The 25,384-nt window shown below is 43.3% G+C and overlaps 3 protein-coding genes across 3 annotated transcripts; 1 reads left to right on the top strand and 2 right to left on the bottom strand.

Moving 5' to 3' along the window:
* The first annotated feature begins 1,181 nt into the window (after nucleotides 1–1,181).
* LOC115748524 (cytochrome P450 86A8-like) lies at nucleotides 1,182–3,988 on the top strand. Its single transcript, XM_030685023.2, has one exon. It carries the CDS (start codon nucleotides 2,102–2,104, stop codon nucleotides 3,710–3,712), a length of 1,611 nt encoding a protein of 536 aa, XP_030540883.1. The 5' UTR covers nucleotides 1,182–2,101; the 3' UTR covers nucleotides 3,713–3,988.
* Nucleotides 3,989–4,634: 646 nt separating this feature from the next.
* On the bottom strand, nucleotides 4,635–10,157 carry LOC115748521 (ascorbate transporter, chloroplastic). The gene is made up of 11 exons (XM_030685021.2): nucleotides 9,920–10,157; nucleotides 8,576–9,150; nucleotides 8,282–8,389; nucleotides 7,876–8,031; nucleotides 7,426–7,641; nucleotides 6,821–7,030; nucleotides 6,346–6,483; nucleotides 5,944–6,045; nucleotides 5,298–5,363; nucleotides 5,001–5,085; nucleotides 4,635–4,904 (listed from the first exon to the last, which is right to left on the bottom strand). Exons 1-11 carry the CDS (start codon nucleotides 9,972–9,974, stop codon nucleotides 4,807–4,809), a joined length of 1,809 nt encoding a protein of 602 aa, XP_030540881.1. The 5' UTR covers nucleotides 9,975–10,157; the 3' UTR covers nucleotides 4,635–4,806.
* A 1,004-nt stretch (nucleotides 10,158–11,161) lies between these two features.
* Nucleotides 11,162–20,031, bottom strand: LOC115748522 (signal peptide peptidase-like 4). Its single transcript, XM_030685022.2, has 14 exons — nucleotides 19,722–20,031; nucleotides 17,952–18,110; nucleotides 17,753–17,864; nucleotides 16,965–17,084; nucleotides 16,585–16,736; nucleotides 16,283–16,465; nucleotides 15,644–15,678; nucleotides 14,589–14,751; nucleotides 13,635–13,688; nucleotides 13,199–13,291; nucleotides 12,261–12,403; nucleotides 11,982–12,052; nucleotides 11,728–11,811; nucleotides 11,162–11,534 (listed from the first exon to the last, which is right to left on the bottom strand). The coding sequence occupies exons 1-14, from the start codon at nucleotides 19,878–19,880 to the stop codon at nucleotides 11,428–11,430; spliced, it is 1,635 nt and encodes a 544-aa protein (XP_030540882.1). The 5' UTR covers nucleotides 19,881–20,031; the 3' UTR covers nucleotides 11,162–11,427.
* Between the last annotated feature and the right edge of the window lie 5,353 nt (nucleotides 20,032–25,384).

Here is a 25,384-nt window from a genome sequence, read left to right as displayed (position 1 = left end):
TTTATTCGCCGTACACATCGTCCGTGAGGACGAGGACGATTCTCTCTGGTTTCTTTCTTTCCTCCTTTCTTTCATTTTCTTGTTCAAACGTGTAATGCGGAGCGGCCAACCAAAAGGGAACTAATTGCGCTGTCCGTTGGTTGTGGAGGGCGGTGGCATGGTTGGAGCAAACAACAATTCCCACTCTTGCTTGCAAACATAATTAGATAGATTTAGCTGCCCCAACCCACTTTTATGCTTCTCCTCTGCTCACAAAGTCACAAGCTAGCTACACCGCCTGGCCCTCTCTGCTGATCCAATCTCCCTCTATTCTATTGCCTCAAGTACACATTTGACCCAATGTTCCCCGACACTAATCGATCAGCTAACTCACCTGAAACTGGACAAGAATTTTCCGGGTTTACCATTCCATACGACACACGGGATAGTGTCGCTCGATGCCAACACTTTCGGGGATGAAGTTCGGATTGTATCAAAACCCGAAAATCGGATGCTTAAGACGGAATAGGCCTCAAGAACAGTCTGTATGAGTTTGTTTATCTTCTAGGGTAGATTTGATGATTAGAGTTCGCCTAGCATGTCCAAATTTTCTTTCCAAAAGTTGACATCACACGGAAAGCAAAGAACCCCAAAAAAACAAAAAAACATTGGAAAGTGGGGCCTGGCATGGATTAGATGATCAGAAAAAAAAAAAAAAATCAAAGTTTTGACAGTGCCGATGGAGCAAGGCTGTTAACTTTCAGGCGGCACCACCTGCAAGTTTGACCCTCAAAAGATCCCTCCCATGTTTGCCCCTCTGCGCCTGGCGTTCGTGTTAACAGATGAAAGACATTAAATTTCCCATGCAAAGGTCAAACGAAGCTGTGTGATGATGATGAGGATGATGACGATGGAAAGAACACAATCCTCAGCCTCAGGCTCAGAGCATGTTTCTTCTTTTTGTCAATAGATTGCAAGGTGGGTGAAGGGAACAGAAGCAGAGGTGGATAAAGATGAAAAGAGAAGAGGAAGATCACTTCTTCCCCACAAAGTAAACGCTATGAAGTGTTGGTAGTTCGCTCACCGACCCCTAACCAAAGCCCACATGAACAACCCATTTTCATTTAAGACAACATTTGCATGGCTCTGCATCATAAGAATCTTCAAAAATGTTATCCACCCAAAAGAAAAAAAATTCTGAGTTTTTCTTCTATGGAAAAGAAAAGAGAGAGAGAGAGGGGAGGAGAGATCTTGAAGATTGAAAGCACAAGCAGTTGCTCAAAACGAGCCTAAACTGTGTGACCCCCCATTGTTTTTCTTTCCCCCCTGCCCTGTATCTCATCATACAGAGTCTCTCCTTGGCGTTTCTTTTTCGTTTGATCTGTCCCTGCTTCCTCAACTAATCCCATTAAAGCTCCCTCCTTCATTCAATACTCCATCAATTTATGACCCTTTCCCATTTTCTCTGCAGAATTAGGTGTCACATGCATGTGTGTGTGATCTCTCTTTACTCTTAGAGAGAGAGAGAGAGAGAGATGCTTGACTGACATGGGGTTCTTGCGAGAGCGGCTTATATTATACACTGGATGATTGATTTGGAGTTGGAGTTGGAGAAGAGAAGAGGGAGCCTAGCTAGCGTTTTTAAGAGCTTCTCAACGACCTCCCCGTAGCATTTAAGGCACGCCATTACGATTATAGTACGAGTCTCCTCATTGTATGAGTCAGACCGGAGTGATTCAGATTCATAGCGTGTGAGAGGAAGAGAGAGAGAGAGAGGCATGGTACATTTCAGGCAACAGTCTGTCCTCCATTATTGCTCTGCTTTATCTCTTCACCTATAAATTATCTTGCTCTCTCTTTGCTCGTTACTCATTGTACGTACCACACTCCCTCTCTCTGCATCTTCTTCTCCGTCTCCCGTTTTCTTTTGTTTTGCTTTTCTTGCTTTCCAGACACATACAAAGTCTATTGCGCCGTACGTGTAACTAGGGTCTGGAGATTTTCCCTAGAAAACTTGGGTTTTCCTTCTCCCGGAAGTAGCTAGCATTTTCCGGGAAGAAGAGTAGGAGAGAGTTTTTGCTACAGGAGGAAGAAAACCAGAGGGGAGGAAGAAAGACGGGAAATGGACGTAGCGACAGCTCTACTGGTATTAACGGCAATAACGGCCTACCTGATCTGGTTCACGTTCATCTCACGGTCGCTGAAGGGCCCACGTGTCTGGCCCCTCTTGGGCAGCCTGCCGGGCCTGATCGAGAACTGCGACCGCATGCACGACTGGATCGCCGACAACCTCCTCGCCTGCGGCGGCACGTACCAGACCTGCATCTGCGCGGTGCCTTTCCTGGCCCGGAAGCAGGGCCTCGTGACCGTCACGTGCGACCCGAAGAACCTCGAGCACATCCTCAAGGCCCGCTTCGACAACTACCCCAAAGGCCCGACCTGGCAGGCCGTGTTCCACGACCTCCTCGGCGAGGGGATCTTCAACTCCGACGGCGACACGTGGCTGTTCCAGCGGAAGACCGCCGCGCTGGAGTTCACCACCCGGACGCTGCGCCAGGCCATGGCTCGGTGGCTCAACCGAGCCATCAAGCTGCGGTTCTGCTCCATCCTGAAAGCGGCCGAGCTAAGCGCCGAGCCGGTCGATCTGCAGGACTTGCTGCTCCGGCTCACGTTCGACAACATATGCGGGTTGGCTTTTGGGAAGGATCCGGGGACCTGCGCGCCCGGGCTCCCCGAGAACGGCTTCGCTGCGGCCTTCGACCGGGCCACGGAAGCCTCGCTCCAGCGGTTCATATTGCCTGAGGTACTGTGGAGGTTCAAGAAGTGGCTCCGGCTCGGGATGGAGGTCAGCTTGAGCCGCAGCCTCGTGAACATCGATGAGCACTTGTCCAAAGTGATCGCGGCGCGTAAGCTCGAGCTGCTGAGCCAGCAGCAGCAGAAGGATGAGCACCCCCATGACGACCTGCTCTCGAGGTTCATGAAGAAAAAGGAGTCCTACTCGGATACCTTCCTCCAGCACGTAGCGCTGAACTTCATCCTGGCCGGGCGCGACACGTCGTCGGTGGCGCTGAGCTGGTTCTTCTGGCTGGTCATCCAAAACCCACCCGTGGAGGACAAAATCGTCCGCGAAATATGCACGGTTCTGGCCGAGTCGCGCGGCTACGACGCGGCAACGTGGGTCGACGAGCCCCTGGGGTTCGAGGAGGTGGACAAGCTGGTGTACCTGAAGGCGGCACTATCGGAGACACTGCGACTCTACCCCTCGGTCCCCGAGGACTCGAAGCACGTGGTGGAGGACGACGTGTTGCCCGACGGGACCATCGTGCCGGCCGGATCATCGGTCACGTATTCCATATACTCGGCGGGGAGGATGAGGTCCACGTGGGGGGAGGATTGCCTGGAGTTCCGGCCCGAGAGGTGGCTGTCGCCGGACGGCCGGAAGTTCATCGCGCAGGACGCGTTCAAGTTCGTGGCGTTCAACGCAGGGCCCAGGATTTGCCTGGGGAAGGACTTGGCATACCTGCAGATGAAGTCGATCGCCGCGGCGGTTTTGCTGAGGCACAAGCTGAGGGTGGCTTCAGGGCATAGGGTGGTGCAGAAGATGTCGCTGACGCTGTTCATGAAGTACGGGCTCAAAGTGGACGTGCTCAGGAGGGAGTTGGGGCCAATTTCGGAGAGCATTAGGAGAGAGAGAAGCGGGGAAGTGGGCATGGGATTGAATGGCGAGTGTTAACGGCGGTGGCGACATGGTGGTTGGGTTTTGATGAATTTTGAATTGGGGGAGATATTCATTAATTGGCTGGTACAGAGAGAGCTTTTGCAACTTGATCCCCAAGGGAGAAAACCCACCTTTCAATTTGTTTACTTGATCTTGATCTGATTGATTTCGCCACCACGAAAAGAATGGTGTCTGTGTGTTTAAAAGGATACGATTGGTTTGGTTTTGGTCTGGGAAGGCTTTGTTTGGCTGCACCCTAGAGAATGCCTTGAATTCATTCTTCTTCTTCTTCTTCATTTTCCACCACCTTGTGTACGTACAACGTTTGAGCTTCCGTTCAATTTATTTGTTTATTGGTTTCTTGTTCGGTCTTTTCGTTAGAAATAACGTTGTTCGCTGTAAAAAGGAAAAACTCTACTCTGCCTTGGAAGAGTTTCAGTTTTGTGAGCGGAATTTATCATGCGCTTGTCCAAATTGAAGATACAGAAGTTGGACTAGTCAACTCCTATCCATTCAAACTCAACTATATCTCGAAGCTAGTTCTCTGTTTTAATGCTAACTTTCAAAAGATGATCCCACAACTCAGGAAATTGGCTCGTAGGGGAATATGCGACACATCGACCATTTGAACGGACTCTCAAGCAGGCACCAGCCCTGAGAGTTACATATCACATGCAAGTGTCTACATATAAATGACATCAGGTAAACTGACATGAGGGCAAATTTATCAGAGTTCTCTGGAAAATGATTTTGAGTCCCTGATAAATGAGGTGCACTATACTGGTCAACCGGAGTGTCTGGGGGTGGTTCCAACTTCACCCCGGCACTGTATAAACCTTGTAGCTTCCCATACAAAATCAAAGAACCTGTGGAGAGAATTTGCTCAGAGCTGGCAAAGTCGTCAGGATCCAGTAGCATCTGAGGGGCCTCAAATCGGTGAGATGAATTGTGAATCACTAACCAAAAGTAACCGCGTGTTATAAGGTCTTCCCCCTGCCTGAGTTTGAGTAGCTCGTTTCACTATTTTCCTTGTGCTCTGTGTAACTCACTAACTCGATGCCTTCAAGTTATTCGAGCAGCATATTGTCATTTCTCCTGATGGTCATTTCTCAGTCAATAACTTTCTCTCCAGTTGAAAATAAGTTCCATACTAAAGTGCCGATAAGGTATAGTGCAACAGCCACCTTAAACACATCATCCCAAGAACCTGCAACACAGTGAAGTTGATTAAAGAGCCTGAACTTAAACGAAACAGTGGTACCACCATCAAACAGGACTGATTATGCATGAGGTCATGCTATACCTCGTTGAAGTATGTATCCTGTTGCGGCTGTACCAAAAACCCCAGCAAGCACTCCTGCGGTATTTGAGAGACCTAGCAGTACTCCCTGTGATAGATATATCTAAACTTTAACAAATTGAAAGATAAGCATGCAGGGCCAATAGGTGCATAGATGGAAAAGATTCAAAGGGTAGTAATGAAGAGGCCAAAGGAGATTCCATAACCTAAAGGGAAACTTAAGTCGATTGATCGCATTGATTTTGCATTTAAAGTGGATTTACTTTTTGCAACATCGCAACGTAAGGAGCAATAACTCACAGCATAGCGTGGCCCAATGTCTTGGTGATTGGAATAGAGACCAGACTGCGAGAATGCATCAGATCCCTGTCATACAAACCAATGTTAATGCCAGATGTTGAGTTGTTCTGAACTTACAAATTTCATGGAAAGCCTACTCTGAAAAGGCTGTTCTTTGTACAGAATTGTGGTTACAGAGATTAAGAGATACAGGGTCCCCTCTGGTCATTGAGATCCCTATTACAATAGCAACTTCAGTTCTGGGATTTGCACTACTGAAACTCCCTTTGGCACAATAAAGCGCAAGGGCAAGAATACAACATCTACTGAACATTCATGTGGTTGGCCATATCAACCCTTCTAGGCCACTACTTCATACATCAGTTAACTGGAAGATAATTGTATGGTTTCTTCCCTCTTTTAACTTTTCTCACTAACAGCTCACTAAAGGGCTCATGAGGATGCTTCCTTGGCTGTCTTTTCCTAGATAGTTTTCAGCAGCTTCCTCATTACAGCTAATATCTCAAAATGGAAGTACTTTCAAATCATGTAGTTGAGCGTGTGCAATGTAGGTCTTTTTCCAAGTATAATGATGATTCCGATATCACTTCATAGGAGTGTCGTTTTCTATACGGTGTACATAATCAGAAATTATGTAAAATCATACCTGACTGCATGCCATACACAGCACTGCAAGAGCAGGTGTCTTCACGTGGCTCAGCTGTGTTAGAAAGAAGGCTGGGCCCAGAAACCCAATCGACTGCATGATCTGCAATATTAGAGGTTCAGTAAAAGGATTAGTTACTCTTATGTAGGGAACATAAGTGTCGGGGAACGCGCGTGACCAACCGAAGAAATGCTGATTTCTTGACTTTGCTAGGAATTTGACCCTCTAATGGAGCAGGTGATACTTGACGCAATCAGGTTCTATATACAATCAATCCCATGAATCATAGAAATTTAAAAGCAAAACCCATTCTATAACAAAAAGTAGATTGCAGCAATATCGTCCATATGTTTCACCGAACAGGATATACATTTTGAAGACAGCGGAGTTATTAGTACTTGCCTTCCGGACATTGGTGATTGAGACACCTTTGCTGACAAGTGTATCTGCAATCCATCCTCCTACGTTTGCAAATATGGCCATGGTTAACCATGGCAAGACACATAAGAGGCCAGATTCGGTGAGGTTGAACTTCAAAACCTGGAAAAGCATACCAGGTCATCATACTATCGTAGACGTGATTAAAGTTCCACCGACATTCGTGATCTAACCAAATATAATGCCTAAAAACCGCAAGTCATTAGAATATGCAGTAGTAAAGGAAAAGATCAGGGCATTTGCCTGTAAAATTTGTAAGTCATATAGTTGGAAGATGTAATAGAGGCAACAAGGAGGCTGGGTAATATATAGCTGTTCAAAGCTTTGATGTTGTAAGAGCAAAGAGTGTGCAAATCAGCCGCAAAAGTCAACAATTACATAATGATCAAAGCCAATAAAGAGAGTGCATATTACAACTTTGGGAGTTGAACTCAAATACCTGGTTGTAGTATGTGGGCATCCATGTTAGAAGAATGAAAGTTCCCCAATTATGGCAGAAGTGCGAGATTATTAGAGCCCAAACAGGCGCTTTCGATAAAATTAGTTTCCACGGAATGGCAGATATAGGTTCCCTTGACATGCTGCCACTTAAGATTAGCCGTTTTTCATTCGCAGTGAGCCCTGGGTCCTCCTTGGGTGAACTATACGCCTGTAAACAAACCAACCAATGGGTGGAAAAGACAATGTTAAGTTTTCCATGCAGGACATCCAAGAAATAGATGCATTGAATCAATTCTCCAATCCCAACTGTAATCCCCATACCGGAATCTTGCTTACAAGTCACCACTTTAATTAAAGTTTTTTGCCTTCACCTATTTTGGGTGAAAAATTACTAAAGTGGCAGGAAGATAAGAGGGTCGAAGCAATATGATCTCATCAAACAAGCAACCATTCAAACTTCAATTCATTGGCACAAAAATTTTCTGACAGAAATCGAATCATGAAGTTATATTTTCTGCTTCCAAGAACCAAAACTTCAAGACTTCTTCATTGATTGAACGTTTATGTCTGCGCCACAATTAATGGATGGAAACTGACTCATACTTTTCTCAGCCACAGTGCAAACCATATGCTTCCGAGGGAGCCAAACGAGTAGAAAACAGATGGCCAGCCGAATTTGTGGATCAAAGCGGGTGAGAAGGCCAACCCTGCCACAGAACCAAGATACATCCCACTATAGACTAGAGCCAGAGATCTGCTTCTCTCTGAAACTGGAATCCACTTTGAAAGTATGTTGTTCATAGCAGGCATAGCTACACCCTGTATAGAAGAGCAACATAAGTGCAATGTCTGATACTTTGATACCATCTGAGAGAAAAGGTTGATGGTAACAAGTATGCCGACAGAGTAGTAGCTTATGCGGATGGAACAATGTGGAAATTACAAATTAGGGGTTCGCTGTGGTAATATGAATTATAGTTACTTATGTGAGACCGCGGTAGGGAAGGTTATCGTCAGACAATCAAATGAAACAAAGAAAGAGAAAGGGCCAACCTCACCGATCCCCATAAAAGCACGCATAATTAGCAAAAAGGGAAGCCCAAGTTTTGCTGCAATAGGTGTCAAAACCGTTGCTACTGACCACCAAACAACTCCAAAACCCAACACCAACTTCCCTCCAATTTTATCAGCCCATATACCTCCAACAATCTATGCACAGGAAACATAAGATAAAAAGCAGTTAGATGAGGACCATGCATCTATGATGCATTCATCAGGAAAAAGTATAATGATTAATCATACATACACGTGTGAGAGTGTATAATGATTAATCATACATACACCTGCAAAATTTTACATGATTTTATTTTTACTATGGATTCATACCCAGGCATAAACAAATCATTGAACTTGTACTACTCAATGATAATACAGAAAACATTTCTACTTCACGTCAAACCTGAGTAAGTAGATAGCCCCAGAAGAAAGAGGATTGAATTAACCCCACCGTCGCACTATTCCAGCCAAACTCTTGTGACATTGGAAGTATTGCAATGCTCATGTTGACCTAAATGCACAGTGAAACAGGTTAGAATATGCTGTAGCATACTAATATGGACTGCATATGAGAGCTCCCCGATTCCTCACTTCCTATGATATAAATCTTGCTTGCCATAGGAAACCAACATGCCAGAAAACTCTGGCCAAGGTTTTTCATGTATATTCAGAAAGTGGAACAAGAAAATTTACATACCCTGTCCATGTTGCATAGTAGAAATGCCGTGAAACAGAGCAGAACAATCACCCAGCGCTTTGGAAACTGCTCCCACCACAGAGATGTTTCTTGCGCGCTTCCCTCAACGAAAAGAGCATCACTTGACCCTTCTGGGACAGTCAGCGCTTCCAACCTTGCTTCTGAAATTTCATACTCGTCTGACTTGTAACAAGCACGAGTTCTGTTGACCTTAACAAGCTCAGATTGCCTGACCAGTCCATTTTTGGTACCAAGAACCAGTGGTCCATGGAGTCTAGACCAGCTGCCATGACAAGAACTTGAGGAAGTACAGCAGTAACATCTTCCTCTCCTTCTATACCGTGTGAGAGTGCTACAATTACTATCCTCAGGCAAAGTACCCGCGCTTCTGGAGATTCCTCTGTCAAAGGGAACAGTGACAAAGAGAGCACAACTTGAGTGATTGGATGTATATAAGTAAGTCCTGTGTCTGCACAAATTTGGATGCAAAATGCTCCCAGGAAACAGAGCCGCAGATGTAGCCACACAACATCCTCGACGAGGGGAAGTTCCTCTCCCCGCTTCACATAACTTGCCTGCCAATGCCGACAGTAGTTAGCCTCAGAATGTAAAAGCTCAAAATTTTCCCGATTGGTACAGCACTGAAATAAGAAAACCTTTTTCGCCCTCCTAAAGATGACAAGAGGATAAGTACATCAAAGTGACAGAACCGAAAAGGTTAGGAGTCCTGGAAACGATAAACTAGTCACCATTGCGTCAAATAAGAAGCACTAGAATCAGAAGAAGCTAACCCTTTTCGTTAGCAACATTTCAAAATCCATCCCGAACTAACTAAATCGGTTTCGCAAACCACCAGGGCCACTGCCAGAGGATAGAGAAACGCGAACAAGTTGCAGCAAAGCAAACCTCTATTCAGACTGCTACTCATGGCGGAAAAGCCGGTGATGCGCAAATTCCACGGTGGTGCGCTTATTCCAAAGAATCTATTAAACTTGGCATTACTAAATTTCATACGGGAAGAAGATAAAACCGGTGATGAAGTTACTATCTACAGGACAGTCCGCCACTGAATGCGACAGTGTCGGACTTCAATCACATCGACATTTCTAGCGAGCCAATTCGGTTCAATACAAGAGCTGCATGCAACTTTAAAAAGAAAAGGCGCGAGAACGGCACGCAAGTCCGACCGAAGCGCCCAAAAACAACGTCTTCACGAGATAACCTGCTCAGCTCAAACTCGAGTTCCCACTCCAACTCAACAATCGCAACCAGTGAAGAGCTCAGACGACGCAACCCGCCGGAATTCGCGGCGGAAACGGGGAATGTATCGGCGAAACTGAGTACCTGAGCCGACGAAAGCGCCGAAGTTGCGGTTGGAAATCAGAGCCCCGATGGCCATCGCTCCAACGCAGTCTCTCTCCAACTGAAGCTACGGAACCGAATCACTCCATTTCAATATCTTTCCGAAATCGGAAGGCTGACGCAGCACTTCGAAAGGAATGCGATGGAGGGAAGAGAAGCGACTCCCGCTGTGAGGTCGAGACTCGAGAGGATAAACAGGAAGAGAAGCAATTTCCCCTTTTTTTTTCTAAAAACAAGAGATGGGGGGACAAACGAAACGACAGTAATAAAAACCATTTGGGCTTTGTGACGAGACGTTTGAAAAAGCGGGAGACGCCCGAGTGGCCTTCGTGGATCCACCGAGGAGATGGGCCGAGGGCTCGACACGTGGCAGTTCATCCTCTTCGCGAGACTCTCCCCGTGTGTTTGCCCCCTCCCTTCTGTTGTGGACCGCAGCGGTTACGGGGCGGCGTTCGGCCGAGGGACAGGACGGTGATAAAGCTCGGAAGATAGGGGTAGTCTTGGAATTTCAGCCGAGAGAATCTAGAGGCGCGTCTTGGCGGTAGGTTCTTCTCAGGATCCTCCTCCTCGAAAAACAATAAATTGGGCCATCCAAATTATTGAAACAAAGACAACTAATGAGTTTTACAATCGACACTGATTGACCATAAATATCGAACTGGTAAATACGACAGGAACATCTGGTGCGATACTTAGCATTCTTCGCCGTACACGTTCCTAAAGAAACCCCATAAAAGAATCGACCTTCTTTAGCATCGTACGGAAACTCGATCAACCCTCTTAGCAACGTGTACTCATCCTTCCTTGTCAAGCTATAGTCCGTTTAAACCCTAGAACATCCCCTAACAACTTCTGTGTGTAGCTCGTGACCCTCGACCGACGATTCCCTCCAGCATCTCCTCCAGCAACCAGTCGAGGAGATTTTCATGTCGAGTTCAATCAAACGGTCACTGAAATTTATTTCGGGTTGGATCAATTTTATCGAAGAAATGACACAAGCAACCGCCAGATTTCATTCGCTGTAGGTCCTTATCATATCGTCCCCCAACGTGCAATTCAAATTGACAGGCAAAGATCCGATGAACAGCCATCATCAGCAAAATAGTGGGACGGTCCAGCACAATCGGCTTTATTCTAGCTACATTTAGAGGGTTTTCAGAGGACTATGGATCACTTCATTCGTTGAGTTTACTTGGAGGAACAAAAAAGTGGAAAAAACACTTTTCTTCTAATAGATGTATGTGCCATTACTTTTTTCACTTCGATGAAAGCAGAAAGAGCATGTTGATATCTCCCTTCGATTCAGATGTCGTCCTTCAGTATTACAGTCTAGTTTTGCTTATAGGCTAGTGAAAAACTAAAATTTTATACAGTTCTACGGTGGGTGCGTCTAACGTCCAAAGTACAAGCCTCTCGCTTGTCAAAGCGACTCGGAACTAAACATGAGGGTAAAAGACTAGTATGCAATTACATTAGGGTTGATTAGTTCCTCATTGAGAGGGCTGAAGTCGGATGTGCGGGCACGGACTCTCTGGCTCGCCTCTTGTCCACAAAGTTTTGAGATCGCCTCTCTGTTGTCCCAATGTCAAAAGGGTACCTGCAGCCACAACCCCAGGAGAGTAAATGGTGACAGCTTTCGTTCAGATTGCCCATGGAAATTCAAATCTAATTCGAAAGATCTTTCATGTGAAACCCAATTACAAGCCTCGAATACTTCCCGAAAAGTCTTCTCTGGATACACCGGCAACTACCCAATTGACCGAGTACAGAGTTCATTTGAATGTGCTCACCCAGTGTGAAGGGAACAATATAAAGCAAAGCAGGTTGCCCATGTCCATCCATCAAATTCAAAGCCACATAAGTGACGAGCAGTCCTGCATACAGTCCAGAAATTGCGCATCAATGGCATTTACGAGGGAGCCAGAAAGAGGCATCAAGTGCCAACTGACAAGTCCCTCTGAAAAAAGTGTGGATCTTGGAGAAATGGAATATTGCTATTGCATTAAGACCGAAATTTGGAATTGATGTCCAGGGCTTCTCATACCTAGACCATAAGCAATCACTGCCCACAAGAAGTATCCTTCTTGAATCTTCTTCTTTGCCAACATATCATACCTGCGAAAAAGGAAGAAGGCAACACCAGATTCCATTTAATTAGAGTCAGAATCAGTACAAGCTAGTTGGTTCACTTTAAAGCAGGACTGTGAGAAAGATTGGAGACACACAAGTTAGCAATAGTTATAAAGAAACAGGGATTACTATAAACATACAGCAACTAGATGCAATAAGATTCAAGCTCAGCTTGTGAAGTTGATAATCAAACCTTAATGAGAACACCACTAGCAGACCGGGTAAGATGATATCTCCAAATCCAATGATGCTATAGCCACCCCAAGGATCAAAAAGTCGTGGAATTTTTAGTAACATGGGGATCCCATCCTCTCCACTCTTATCGCCACGTGCAACCTGCACATGAGTAAAAAGAAGTCATCCAGTCAACCGAATTGAGTCATCTCATGAAGGGAAAAACTGAAATTGCATAACGCAGTTTAAGTGGAAGCGATGGCAGCTAGATTGGCATTAGACTGCATCGAAAGAGAAATGGAAACACGTAAGAATTAATGGGATTTCTCTTCAAGCCAGTCAAGCACTATGGAAAATTGGTTTGTCCTGATGGCTGGTCCACAGTGGTGAAGGAGTTGGAATCTGTGTGCTGGACAAGAAGACAGAACAACACGGAAGCTCATAATTTGGCTTCAAATAACAAATTTCTGAGTGTCACTCTACCCTAGGATATATGTATCTTGTCTACTACTGGATACAGGAATTTTCGAAAGTTAATTTCCATCAGCCCAAGGAGGGGGAATTACTTGTCATACTCAAACTTGCTTCACGTGAAGTGAAGCTTAATTTTGTGATGAGCAGTTAGCCCAGACCATACTTGATTAAGATGTCTTTTAGTGGATTTACATTCAGTGGGAATCATGAGAAGAAAAAGAAATTTGCGAACTTGTATTTCAGAAAATTGCCTATTCCATCTCATCAAAGATTGCTGGCCTGCCCTGAAGTTAACAATCCCATTAGCCTGAGCCAAGCATGTAAAGAAAACTCCCTCCAGCTAGAGATGTGACCGGATTAGCAGGTTTCTTGTAAAATAGGTTCATGTACTTCACTTGGTTCAAAGCAATCTTAGCTTTCTCATAAGGGCTATGGGAAAAGCGATCTCAAACGAGCATATGAGCTTCAGAAAGAGTTGCTTACCACTATCATGACACTCTCATCGAACCACCATTTGGAAACAAATACCCAGAAGATGTCATACAAGAAAGCACAGCTGAGAAGCACTGTTCCAACCTGTTCAATAAAAGAGCAAGAGATCACTAAGCACATTCATCTGCATTTTCTTGGATGCATAAAAGCACGATGTTTTTATGAATCTTCATAGACATCCTTCTATATTGACAGCAGAGCTTTCTCATGCTTGTCTGCCAACCTCAATGTAACACTTTGTGCATCCTGTGATTATGGGAAAGGCCTTTCCTAGCAGAGGATATGAAATAAAAGGCAGCGATATTCCAGATAGGTTTAGAAGAAAAAGAAAATCTCAACAAAAAATATTTCAATTATCAGTGAACCTCTCAAATTATACGAAGTTCTGACAGTTATATACTCATCGACAATAGCTTCCAGTGATCACCTTGAGATTTGGTATGCGAACAATCTGAAGAACCGTGATTATCAAAGTAATTCCCTAATTCAAACAAGGAAAAGGCAACATTAGGTGGTCTCTTTAATCTGGATAAAAAATAATGTCTCTTTTTAAATAAAAAGAAAACGAAGATAAAAGAAAAGGCAAGGTATTATATCTCATGTCAATCAGAAGTAACTAAAATAAACTAGGCAAAAAGAGAAAAGCATAACGACGATTAGATTACATCTCAACAGGGAAAATCAACAAGCAGCAATTGCAACAATCTTAATTCTTCAGGATTCAAATGACTAAAGGATTCACCCTTATAAACAAAAGCTGCCATAGGTCTCCTAAGAAAGACGGGGATGAGAACATGCTATATCAATTGTATGGCAAATGACGCCTGGGTCCATGGCAGTCATGTAACAAGTTACCTTGACGAAAACACATTCAGCGCTTAGAGGAAAAAGAACCTTAGATGCTTCTTCCCCTATCATTCACCAACTTTTACTCGACAAATCATCATTCTAAAACCTTTCTGGAAGACACCCTGAATACTTTTTAGCTAATACATTCACAAGCTTTTGACTACTCCTGCTTAACAAGCATGATCTCATGCATTCACGGATTTTGACAGCTGTCTGCAACATCTTATTAGTTCTTTTGATTCCATAAATTGCCATGATTTCCTTGAAAATAGATCCTATTCTTTCGGACTTCTAAGTTATGCCCTCAGATATGGACCTCATCCATACTTCATCGTGACTATAGATGTCAGATAATAAGGAAAGATAATTATGACCAGCACAAACACCACATAAAAGCAACGGTAAGAAATTTCTACGAATAGGTCAAAAGCCCAAAGTACATAAATAACTAAAAAATTGCTGTAACAACAGAAGCTATCGAGGCAATAAAAGGAAGCAAAAGAAAACAGCAAGGTGACCGCAATTTTCTTACGAGTATATCTTGACCTATCCATGCAAAGGAAACACGGCGGAAAACAGCCCAAACGACAGCAAAGGCTATGCAGAATGGAGAAACAGCCAAGGTTAGGTGTGAAACTGCTCCAAAGATGGGTAACTTCACGAACGATTGTGCTGAAATCTCAAACCATCTGAAACTAAATTTTTTTGAGGTCAGTCTCGTAATATAGAAAAAATTGGTCCAAAGTGCTTTTCGACATGATAAAAGAAACAGAAGGCAGAAAAAGATGTTTCGATAAAAGTGATCAAAATACTAAAAAGTTGACGTTCATCATACTTTATTTCAGCTTTTATATTCATAGGGGAAAAGAGATATGTCTAAAAAAAGCACAATTCACCACTATTTCACATTGATCCTAGAGGACATCTCAACAAGTAGTGCTCGTTTTAATGATCACTCATTACTGCTCACTCATTAGCGCAAACAAATCGATAGCCTTGAGGTGGTGACTTATTTTTTACCAAAAAAAAGGGTAGTCACTTACTTTTATGAATTCAGAATATTAGGGTATTATTTGTCGTTAGAGACAAATTCTATTATATAGGAAGCAAACTTAACGACTCATTTCAATCTCAAACTGTTACCCATAAATTTCGTTAAAATCCATGCCTTCTAATTAGATGAAGCATAATAATATACCCATAAATGATCGACAATAAGTGTTAAGCAATCCTGTGCATACCTTACATCCCAAATTTGAATTTCTATCTTCTCATCACATAACCATGCAAATTTTATTTCTCAAACCCTAAATGACGTGTACTCTTCTGAATAATATATAGAAAGCAAAACTTTCATGAAAGAAGAGCAAAATAGGTACCATTTATATATCGTTTTCTTTTTGGCTGGGCATCGCAGCTATTCATAACTTAGCAAAACATTGTGCAAGCATCAACAAGAAAAGTGCACTTGTCTTTGAAGAGTAGGAGTAATAGAAAGGTTTCATGTATGAAGATATCTTATCACTTAAAACTGATTGATGATGATATAAGCACATATGTAATTTCAAAATCTGAAAAATTACATACCACGAAAGTAAAGCCACCAAACAAGTTTGCAGACCCTGCAACCAATAACACATTACAAGGTTAAACCTTCTCACATAAAATGAGTAAGAGGCAAATGCAAGCTTAAAAAGTTCGAGGTTCTATCTGTGACCATTTTTTGAAGGACTTGCTAACAGGCAAGCAAGTTGTCAAACAGTCAGTCACAGCTAGACTGCAAACACCCGGATCCTCAACTGATGTACACTGTTCTAGATCTAAACAACACACGGAGAATGTTAATGCATGTACTATGGTCCATACGTCCATGCTCAATGTCTTAGAATCGAATACGTTCAGCAAACAGGCAGTAAAATGCACATCTCTAAGTCATTCTATGCACCAAGACGACAGAAATTTCCCAAGGAATGCGAACATCCCAACTTCTGAGAATTCATGCTCTTATATCCATGGTTATTGCCAAAGGACACGGTGCTTGACAAGCGACACGTACCGCATGCAAGGGACACGTATCAGAGGACAGGTTCTTATTACTATTTCCTACCAAAAAACAGCCAAGTTTATGAAAATTCCCAAGCCAGCTATTATGTTTCTTTCCTGGGAAATGCTAAGCATAAACAGGAAAAAAAAAAATGCCAATGCACATGAGAACAGAAAGCGCACCTCTACTCCACCAATGCAAAACAGAACCACCAGAACCTCGATAAACCAGTAAGACATCAGTTTGTACAGCATGACCAAGAAGCAAGAAGCAACTACAACAAAGAGAACGGCAGACATCGTGTTTATGTCCACAACACCACTGGAACCCATGCCTTCAATTCCTACCAACTCGTCAGAGGCATCCTGCCATTGTTAAACCCTATATCAATATGAAATAAGAAATTACAGAGACATAGGTCCTTTTGTTCTTGAAACGCAAGGCCAGAACAATTAAAATTGAGCTAAAAAAAATGTAATGTAACCTTCAGCAATTTCTCATGCTCGATAGCTGCTTCTCTAGCACTCCTTGCAGACCAATAAGAAGCACATAAGATGGTCCCAACGGCCATAAGCCATAAGAACACTTCTGCAACATCCACTAATGGACGCTGTGGAGAGTATAACTGCACTGAGACTGAAAAAATAAAGCACATCATGTTTGCTGTTGCAAGAAAGACAAAATGCTGAAGACACCACAATACAAAATGGAGATTTGTTGCATGAATTCATTCTCTAAAAAGAAGATTCCGGTTAGTCCAAACTTTTCTGCCTAAGTACGTGCTCTCAAGGAATATAACTTAGGGTATAAGCTCCTCTAGACATGTATTTCACTTTCACTAGACAAGACACACAAATTACACACCATTCGTATGCATGCTTATAAGCTTCTCCAAGCTTGCGCCGGCATCTTGTGGAAGCATGACAGCTGGAATGCCAATCTCAACATCTGTTTGGTTCGTTTCGCAAACCATCTTGAAGAGTTCTGCACATCATGGCCAACATCAATAGAACATTAGATTCCATTCTCTTTTCTTCTTTTCACTAGGCAGAAGCAAGTTCATGTGACTGGAACCATAATAACTGCACTCATTTTCCTTGATTATGCAGATAAGTATATATCGACAATCACCACAATATTGAGCACTCATACCGAATGAGTTCCCGAGTCAATTCATCCAATGACAGTCTATCTTGAAGTATGACAAGGAGTTAAAGGAGGGAGAAAAGGGGATTCTCGATGAACTTTTGCTCATTAAACTTATTTATTTCTGTAGCAAAGGGGGAGACACTTGAATTCCTGAATGTTTGAAGTGAAAACATTAAATCAATTGATGAATATGATGAGCATCTTTCAAAATTGCAATCTCATCACTTCAAGCAGGACAACCTAATTTTTGAACCGTTGTTTATCAGAAAAGGAATTTATGACAATACTTGACAGGTAGTATCCTTCTTCAGCTTTCCATGCACATTGTACAAAGGATTAGCTAAAATGCCCCCCAAGAGGTGGTTTCTAGACTGCCAAAGAGTTTAGTTGAGCACATCCCTTTTTCCATAGTTAATCATTAATGACATGGCAAGCTCAGTATAAATAAGCAACTAGTGATGCATAGACATTACACCCCAAAAACTAAAAGTTAACAGAAATACCTGTACAGCTGTTTATAATGAGTATTGCAGTTGCACCAGCATTTTCAGCAATATTTGACTTAGTTGTGAAACTGCAATTACCTCTATGCACCACAACGACCTCCCCGTTAAGCTAAGAAAGAATTTACGTAAATGAAAATCAGTGAAAGCATTCACATTAGATAATCAATGACCCATAGTTCGCAGCAAAGTAGTGAACCTTTTCCTTGGGCATGCTACAAAAATCAGGAGGATCTGCGATTATAATTCTAGTATTGTTGGCATGTTTCTCTTTTGATTCTAGTGTAACGCCGAATCGAGCACCAACACCAACATACTCGATGTCTTCAACACCATTCACCCAAGTAGGAACTTTCACCTATCATCGCAACATGGAGGTAAACGTCAGTTTATATAACCGTATCGATGGCCAACATGAAGACCATGACGCCATTATCAAGCCCAATGAACTCTAGGCAGAATAAAAAAACAATCGAAAACTTATTATTCTCAATTATTTATCCTCGATGACTATATAAACTATGCTATGTGATGATCACCGGTTCCACAGTGAATACCATAAACCCCTAAGTGTAAGGAACAAAACATGACATGGCATCTAAATGTTCAGCTTCCTTTTCATAGCATGAAAATAATAAAGAAAGCAAATCTTTTACAAATAGATAGTCAAAAGATCATTAACCTAGTCCATGTGCTGATATAGAAAGGCTAAAAGCCAACAAATGTAGGAGGGACACTAGAAAAAGAAAAAGAAACTCATAAAGCTTGTTAGTTTATGTGAATCCATGAAACAAATTGTGTGATCTATCAGCCCCTACAACAACTACAGGTGCATAGAAAACATCTAAGGCGAACGTAGGGGAAAAATAGATTCATCCTATTCTAGTCATCTACATACTGTCATACAAGTGCAACTAATTACTCTTGGCTTGAATTGAGAATATATTTAACCCTCAACAACCTCAGTGAGCCCAACTAAGCATTGAAGATATCAGAATGATGTCCAAAAATGCTAATCCATTCAGAGGATATCATCCTCAATCACAAAGTACGGGGAAATATATCTATCCACAATGAATTTAACCAAGAAGACTCTCATCACCAAAAATGCAATTAGGGGGAGAAAGCATCCCAAGAAACTCCTTGAAGTCAACTCTAGTAATTTATCAAGCATAAGGAATTAAAATGACTAAGTTACTTCACTCTTAGCACTAGGCAAAAGTTCTGAGCACTATTAGAGAAATCCTAAGTCAATTCACCGAGAGCAGCATCAAGCAAACTCAGCACAATATCTCGACTCAAAGCACTAATTGCCTCCACTCGACATCACCTTTCAAAACTAATCCACCACGTCATCTCAAACAAGCCTGTGCAAATACTCTAAGACATGTATCTGAACCAAAAGTCTTTCCTCTCCCTTCCTTTTCTGCTTCTCTATCCCCTCATTTCCCCAGCAGTTAGATCAAAACATCGAACGAACCAATCATCAATCTAATAAACGGCAGCAGCAACCTTGACCGAATTATCACTACGACACTACCACAACGTTCATGCTCAATTCAGCTCCAACCAAAGCTAACCGCCTAAGCCACAGACTCACCAGCTCGCTTCTTCCTCCTCTCCTCCATTTTCAACACCAACCGACCACGAAACCGCCAATTAATCTAATAAACGACAGCAGAAACCTCGACGGAATCCTCAATACGACAATACCGCAACGATCATGCTCAATTCAGCTCCAACCAAAGCTAACCGCCTAAGCCACAGACTCACCGGCTGGCTTCTTCCTCCTCTCCTCCATTTTCAACGCCAAACGACCGCGAAACCGCCAATCAAGTTAAAAAAAAAAAACCAACAGAATACTGCAACGGACCGCAACGAAATGGCCAAAAAAAAAAACAGAAAAAGAAAAGAAAATCACGGAAGCGGAATCCTCAACTTGAGCAAGGAAGCTAGGGTTAGAAGTTACCAGGACGAAGTTGTTCTCGCAACCAGGCCTCTTCGGCGCAACATCGTCTTGGTGTACTATATCGCCGGAGAGCACCGAACGGGGACCAGAGCTCACCATCAGAAGCCACGCCACACCGATTATCAGCTGCTTCCCCTTCATCGTTCGAATCCAGAGCATAAAAAAGCGCGAGGAAACGAAGCTCGCTCGCCAGAGATCAGAGCTCAGGCTCAGAGGGCCGTGGAGATAGACACAGTTTCTAGAGAGAGAGAGAGAGAGAGAGAGAAATATATCGTGTACTCGAAACTCTGTGCCTTTTTAAAAAAAAATTAAATTTTTATTTGTGCTGTCTAAATTGTCGTTTTAGTCTGACCAAAAAAAAAAAAGTGTCGTTTTAGCGAAGGACGTGAGAGTGGCGCCGGGATGTAACCGCTGCGCTTTTGTTCAACCGGTTTCCCTCACATTTTTCACCACTTGCTTTTTCCCCACCGGAGAAGGTACGCGCGACCAGCGCGTGTGCCACACCGGCCAACGAGGTTCGCACATTCCCACGGCCAAAGGAGAATAAACGGGAATCGTTGGTAGCGTACGACGACACTTTTGAAGTGAAATTTTTACTGTAAAAGCACTTCTGAAACAGAAATCTATTTAATTACGTAACTTTATTTTTCTATTTTTAGAGCATTTTTTACTCCAAAAGTAATTTTAAAGTTACTGGAAGAAGTGAAAATTGTACTTCTCTTTAGAAATAGAAAAATCAACTTCCATTTAAAAGTAGAAGTAGAAAAATTAACTTCCGATCGGAAGTTAATTTTTAGACTAAAAGTACTACCATGTGTACCCATAATTATCATGAATGGACGGGGAACTTTAATTAATATCTTATTATTTAGCAGAATACATTAGACGAATTGCAATTTTCAAAAGTCCATTGGATAAGCCAAAAGGTGCACTTTCTTGCCTCGTCGGACTTGGTGGGAGGAACAATAATCATTTTTAGGTAAGTTAATTAGGTGAATCATATCGACCAACAGATGAATTCGTAACACTATGATCAATAATGACACTAGAATAAAGGAAAATAATAATGTGTCGTATAGTATACCGATATTACAAAGTGTTTATAAAATGGTGCGACAAATTCGTATTGTACATTAAATGTGGTTCATTGAATAATTATTGAAAGGCTCATGTGCGACGTTACACCGATTTGTGTGCTGATTTTGCATATAAATCTCGGATTACCCAATGGTGCTATGCAAACAAAAGAAAACATCGTCGAGCGAATCATTCGCACCTTTTATTTGTCTCTTCCATGCTACTTAAGTCTCGATTTACACGTACGAAGCATGCGTTACTGTTAAGCCTATTATCGCCGATCCGATAATAGCCGTGTGTTAAGTTTGTTAATTTGTCTTTTACATCGACGGGAAGTCGATCTCGAAAAAACAAAATTATTGACCACCGCCATCAACGAGAGCAGCTTGTAGGAGGCAACGTATTCACATACGGATAAAATTCGATAGTCAATAATTAAGAGATATCGCTTCGAGCGAAAAATCTTGAATTATTTGCCGTCGACAAGAACAAAGCGATCTAATTGTAAAAATTATTAAATTTCTATCAATTTTTATGAATTATCAACAGTTGGTCGTGTGTGTATATATACAATAAATTCGGAAGATGCACCTTATTAGACATGAATGTAAAAGAATGGATCGGAGAAACAATTACTCGAATTGATAATAACAACTAATTAAAGCAAAGTAAATCTCATTGGGTGGGGACGCGTAAGGTTTCGCAATCTGCATACAGCACATAGCGTACGTAATGTGAATTGTATAGTAGAATATGATAAGATCGGAAAAAAAAAAAAAACTCACTTGGACTCCACTCCTCACCAAAAATGGAATACCAAGTCACCGACCGCACCGACCCCCAACAGCGCGTGAGGGTGGGCCTCATCTTCTTCCCAGAGGTGACCGGCCACGCCCTCAGCAGGTCAAAAGTGCCCGTATAGGCCGTACAGATAATCCCGGCGGGAATAAATAATGTCTCCCAGCGAAGATCCAGTGCTTCTCAGATCCACCACGCAGCGTGAGCCCGCTCGCGACAACTGTCAACCGCCAGTCAATCGGTCCCCCTCCCCGTTCCGTTTGACTTCCTCCTGGGCCGGACTTCTCGAGTCGCGACACGTCAACGGCGCGGCGTGGACTCGGCAGCAGGTGAAAATCAGGCCAGTCTTTGAGAAGCATAAGGAATTGGGAAGCTGAGATGGCGGGGGGCCCACGCGGAAGCTCGGGTCCGCTGATTCACACATGCAACGTGCGTGGGGCGGAGGTGCGTCGCACGTGTGGGAGGGGGGAGGGGCTCGTACGTGTGGGCCTACTTTTGTTGATGAAAGAGTTCGCACTCGCAGGACGAGATAATTACCCTTTTCTTTTTTGTTTTTTTTTGGTTAGGTACGTTGGGCTCGCATCCAATTTGGGCTCAAGTGCGTCCAAAAGGAGCTGATTTTCTTTTTATACGTCAGAATTATTTAATCACAAAATAATGCCATCGACGACAGCTCGAATGCCACGTGGCAAGCCGTCGACAAGCGTCAGGCCTCATGCTGCCACCACGTGGAAAATCAAGGAACCAGTCAATTTGTCGGGTCACGTGCGGTTGCGTGACACGTGTACGATAGCCAGGTTTTTTTTTTGTGGAGTTCGATGGCTTTGTCGAAATGCAGAAGACATTTTGAATTATGACGTCAGAAATGAAAAATTACGTTTTGCTTTTTGCCCAAGTGTAAAACAAAACATGCTCGGTCACGGGAAATTACAACCGTAACCTCGAGCTTTACCCCACGCGCGGATCCTCTTCTTACGCATATCACTCCTGCTGCTGGAATGCGTACATGCACAAGAAAAGCCCACCGGAGCAGCACAACTGCACAGAGATTTTTGCTGCTTGACTGACACGGACCACATTAGCTTCCGTTGCTCTGAAGCCATTCTTGAATAGCTGACCGGACAATCCTGTTCGGCCCGAGATTTTAAGTGTTCGAGCTGAAGGTTCGTCATGGGCGAAGTGTCGTGGCCGTTCAGGCACTCCGTCATCGCCTCCGCTTCGTACGTATGGCCTTCCGCGGCCACAAGAGGGTCATCCATAATTTCCTGCAAAAGGGGCATTGTCGAATCAAAAAGCAATTTTTAAGAATTCGAAACGGTGAATTCGCGCTGAACGTGTTGCCACTGTATATGAATTGGATCACAAGGTGCCAGGACAAGCTTCTGTTACTGATGTATCACAAACTGAACTGTCATGACAAGTTCCGTCGCATTTTCTCCTGTAAGATGATTAAGGCGAGCACGTATTTTCCAGCTGCGTTGATGTCTACGTCAGAATGGAAGAAGTAGCAACTTACAAGGCTTATCAGACAAAGGAAATGCGAAGGAGGCTGGGTACGCTCTTCGCCAGGAGAATGATCAGATGACGCTGATTGCCGAGTTGGCTCTCCAGGAGAAGAACGATCAGATGATGATGCTTGTTCGCATAGTGTTCGCATCTGTTCAAGCAGTGGCCACACCTCTGACCGAAGATCCGGTCGGTTGCTAACATCTACCTCAGAGTCACAGCAACTCAAAGCTAGGAGTGCCAGCTCTGTGGCCTGCTCAAGTGGCCATTGCCCTGCTGTTTGATCCATTGCGGCATCTAACGCGTCATCCTCCAAAGCATTTTGCACAATCCTGGCATCTCAGTGCAGTCCTAGAGCTCATGGCCCAGTCTCGTCTAAATTCAATGCCGCTCGACCAGTAAGTAACCGCAATAGTACAACCCCGAATGAAAAAACATCTGACTCAGCAGAAAAGTCTCCTGTTGTACGGGAACTAAAAGGCGTGTCGTGCGATCCAAAGCCGCTCAGTTTAGCCACGAAGTTGGCGTCGAGAAGAATGTTCCGGGGGTGTCAGATCACCGTGAGATATACCACGAGGTTCAAAGGAGTGCGAAAAAATAAGTGCAGCACATGTATCTCTACATATCTGTATCCTTATCTCTGCATCTTAGCTGGTCTTCGAGGTTACCATTTGGGAGATACTCGTAGACGAGAGCCCAAGCTTCCGGGCAAACCCCGATGAGGTTGACCAAATTCGGATGCCTCAACATGCTCGTAATTTGAACCTGAAACCGCGGCCCAGAATAACACAGAGTGCCTACTTTAGGAAATGTAGTCATATTCGCCTGATCCTTAATCTCTTCAACTTCTGGTTGAACAGAACAACAAAAAGCTGATGTCCTAGCAAATTTACAATTCAGGTTGCATGTTTTGAAAAGTTTCAAGCAATCACATGGGCATTCATGCGCGCAGTCCTTACTACGAGGTGGCCTTCAACGATTTCTTAGACAACTTTTTGGCGCCATCATCCGGAGATAATCTCGGTCAAATTGGCGGGGAAGCAATTTTTGAGGATGTACAATTAAACTGTGACTACCTTGCCTCCTAATGGTACTGTGATGGGCCCTGTGAGCATCGGAGTGCATCATGTTTAGGGCCACTCAGGCATGGCGAAGAAAACCTTTGTAAGTGCTTCCATAATCCGGTTCCTCTAATTTTGAGGAAGGATGGAAATTCTCCGTAGCTTCCTGAATTTCTGAGAAAGCAAACTCGGTATCGAATTCCTGATCCTGCCAGTTCGAACTTGAGGGTTCGCTTGCTTGGTCTGCAGAGAGCTCCTAATCAGCTTAAGTGCATTTTCGAACAGCATTCATAAGTCATTTTCTCGTTCTCGATCATTTTGCGTCTCTCCCTTTCTTTTCCCAGCATCTCCTCAAGATTAACCCTCTGACTTAATTCCTCGGCATGTAATTTCTCAAGTGCACCAACCTGTAAATAGGCAGTGACACTGGAAAAATCCAAGAAACTAAGTGACACCTCCGTTGTTGATATCCAAAAATAAGAAATCACGGTGCCTAGTTGTGTTAACATATCTAAACATAGGCATCATCCTAAGAATTCATATCAAGGAGTTTACTTTGCGGTTAGCCTCAATTGCAGCTTTTTCAGCTGTATGATGGCGAATCAACTCTTCAAGTGCCTCCGTTTTTGCCATTGTGACCTGTGACATTGCTCTGTCAAGTTGTTCGCAGAGTTCCTCACTGTTACTTCATTCCTGCTGGGAAATAAATATATTCGGGTTACGCCTGCCTACGAAACCAGCCAACTGACTTGAATAGAGGAATAGCCGAATAAAAGAGTAGAGAGGTTTTTCTTTTTCTTTTTCCCTTACCGCTGCACTAGATGGAGGCTGATGAACAGCAAGCACCAGATTTGTTTCTGAGCTACGAGTGCTCCTTTCATGACCTTCAAATGGAGCCGAGGCTAGATTGTCTGCAACTTCGCTAGAGTCAGATTGAACATCGGAGCTCACTGGTTGTGGCGATGTCGCAATATAAGGATAAGAGGTGCTTGACCTCCTTTCCCTGACATTCAGGTTTAGCGATTCGCATTAGCTTCATAACATATTCAATTTAAGTCGGTCCGAAATTGTAGAATAAACTTAAGCAGCTATCTCTGATATAATCCTACATGGGGAGGCCCTACTTAGAGCCAGGTGCTAAATTCATATACCAAGTCGACTCACAAGTTTCTTCTGGAAAAAATTTAAAACTCAATGAAGTAATGTGAGATCGATCTTAGT

Source organism: Rhodamnia argentea, chromosome 9, assembly GCF_020921035.1.
Source record: "Rhodamnia argentea isolate NSW1041297 chromosome 9, ASM2092103v1, whole genome shotgun sequence".
In the NCBI taxonomy this organism is placed as follows: Eukaryota; Viridiplantae; Streptophyta; class Magnoliopsida; order Myrtales; family Myrtaceae; genus Rhodamnia; species Rhodamnia argentea.
Note: the sequence above shows the minus strand (reverse complement) of the source record. Positions and strands in the feature narration are given on the sequence as shown.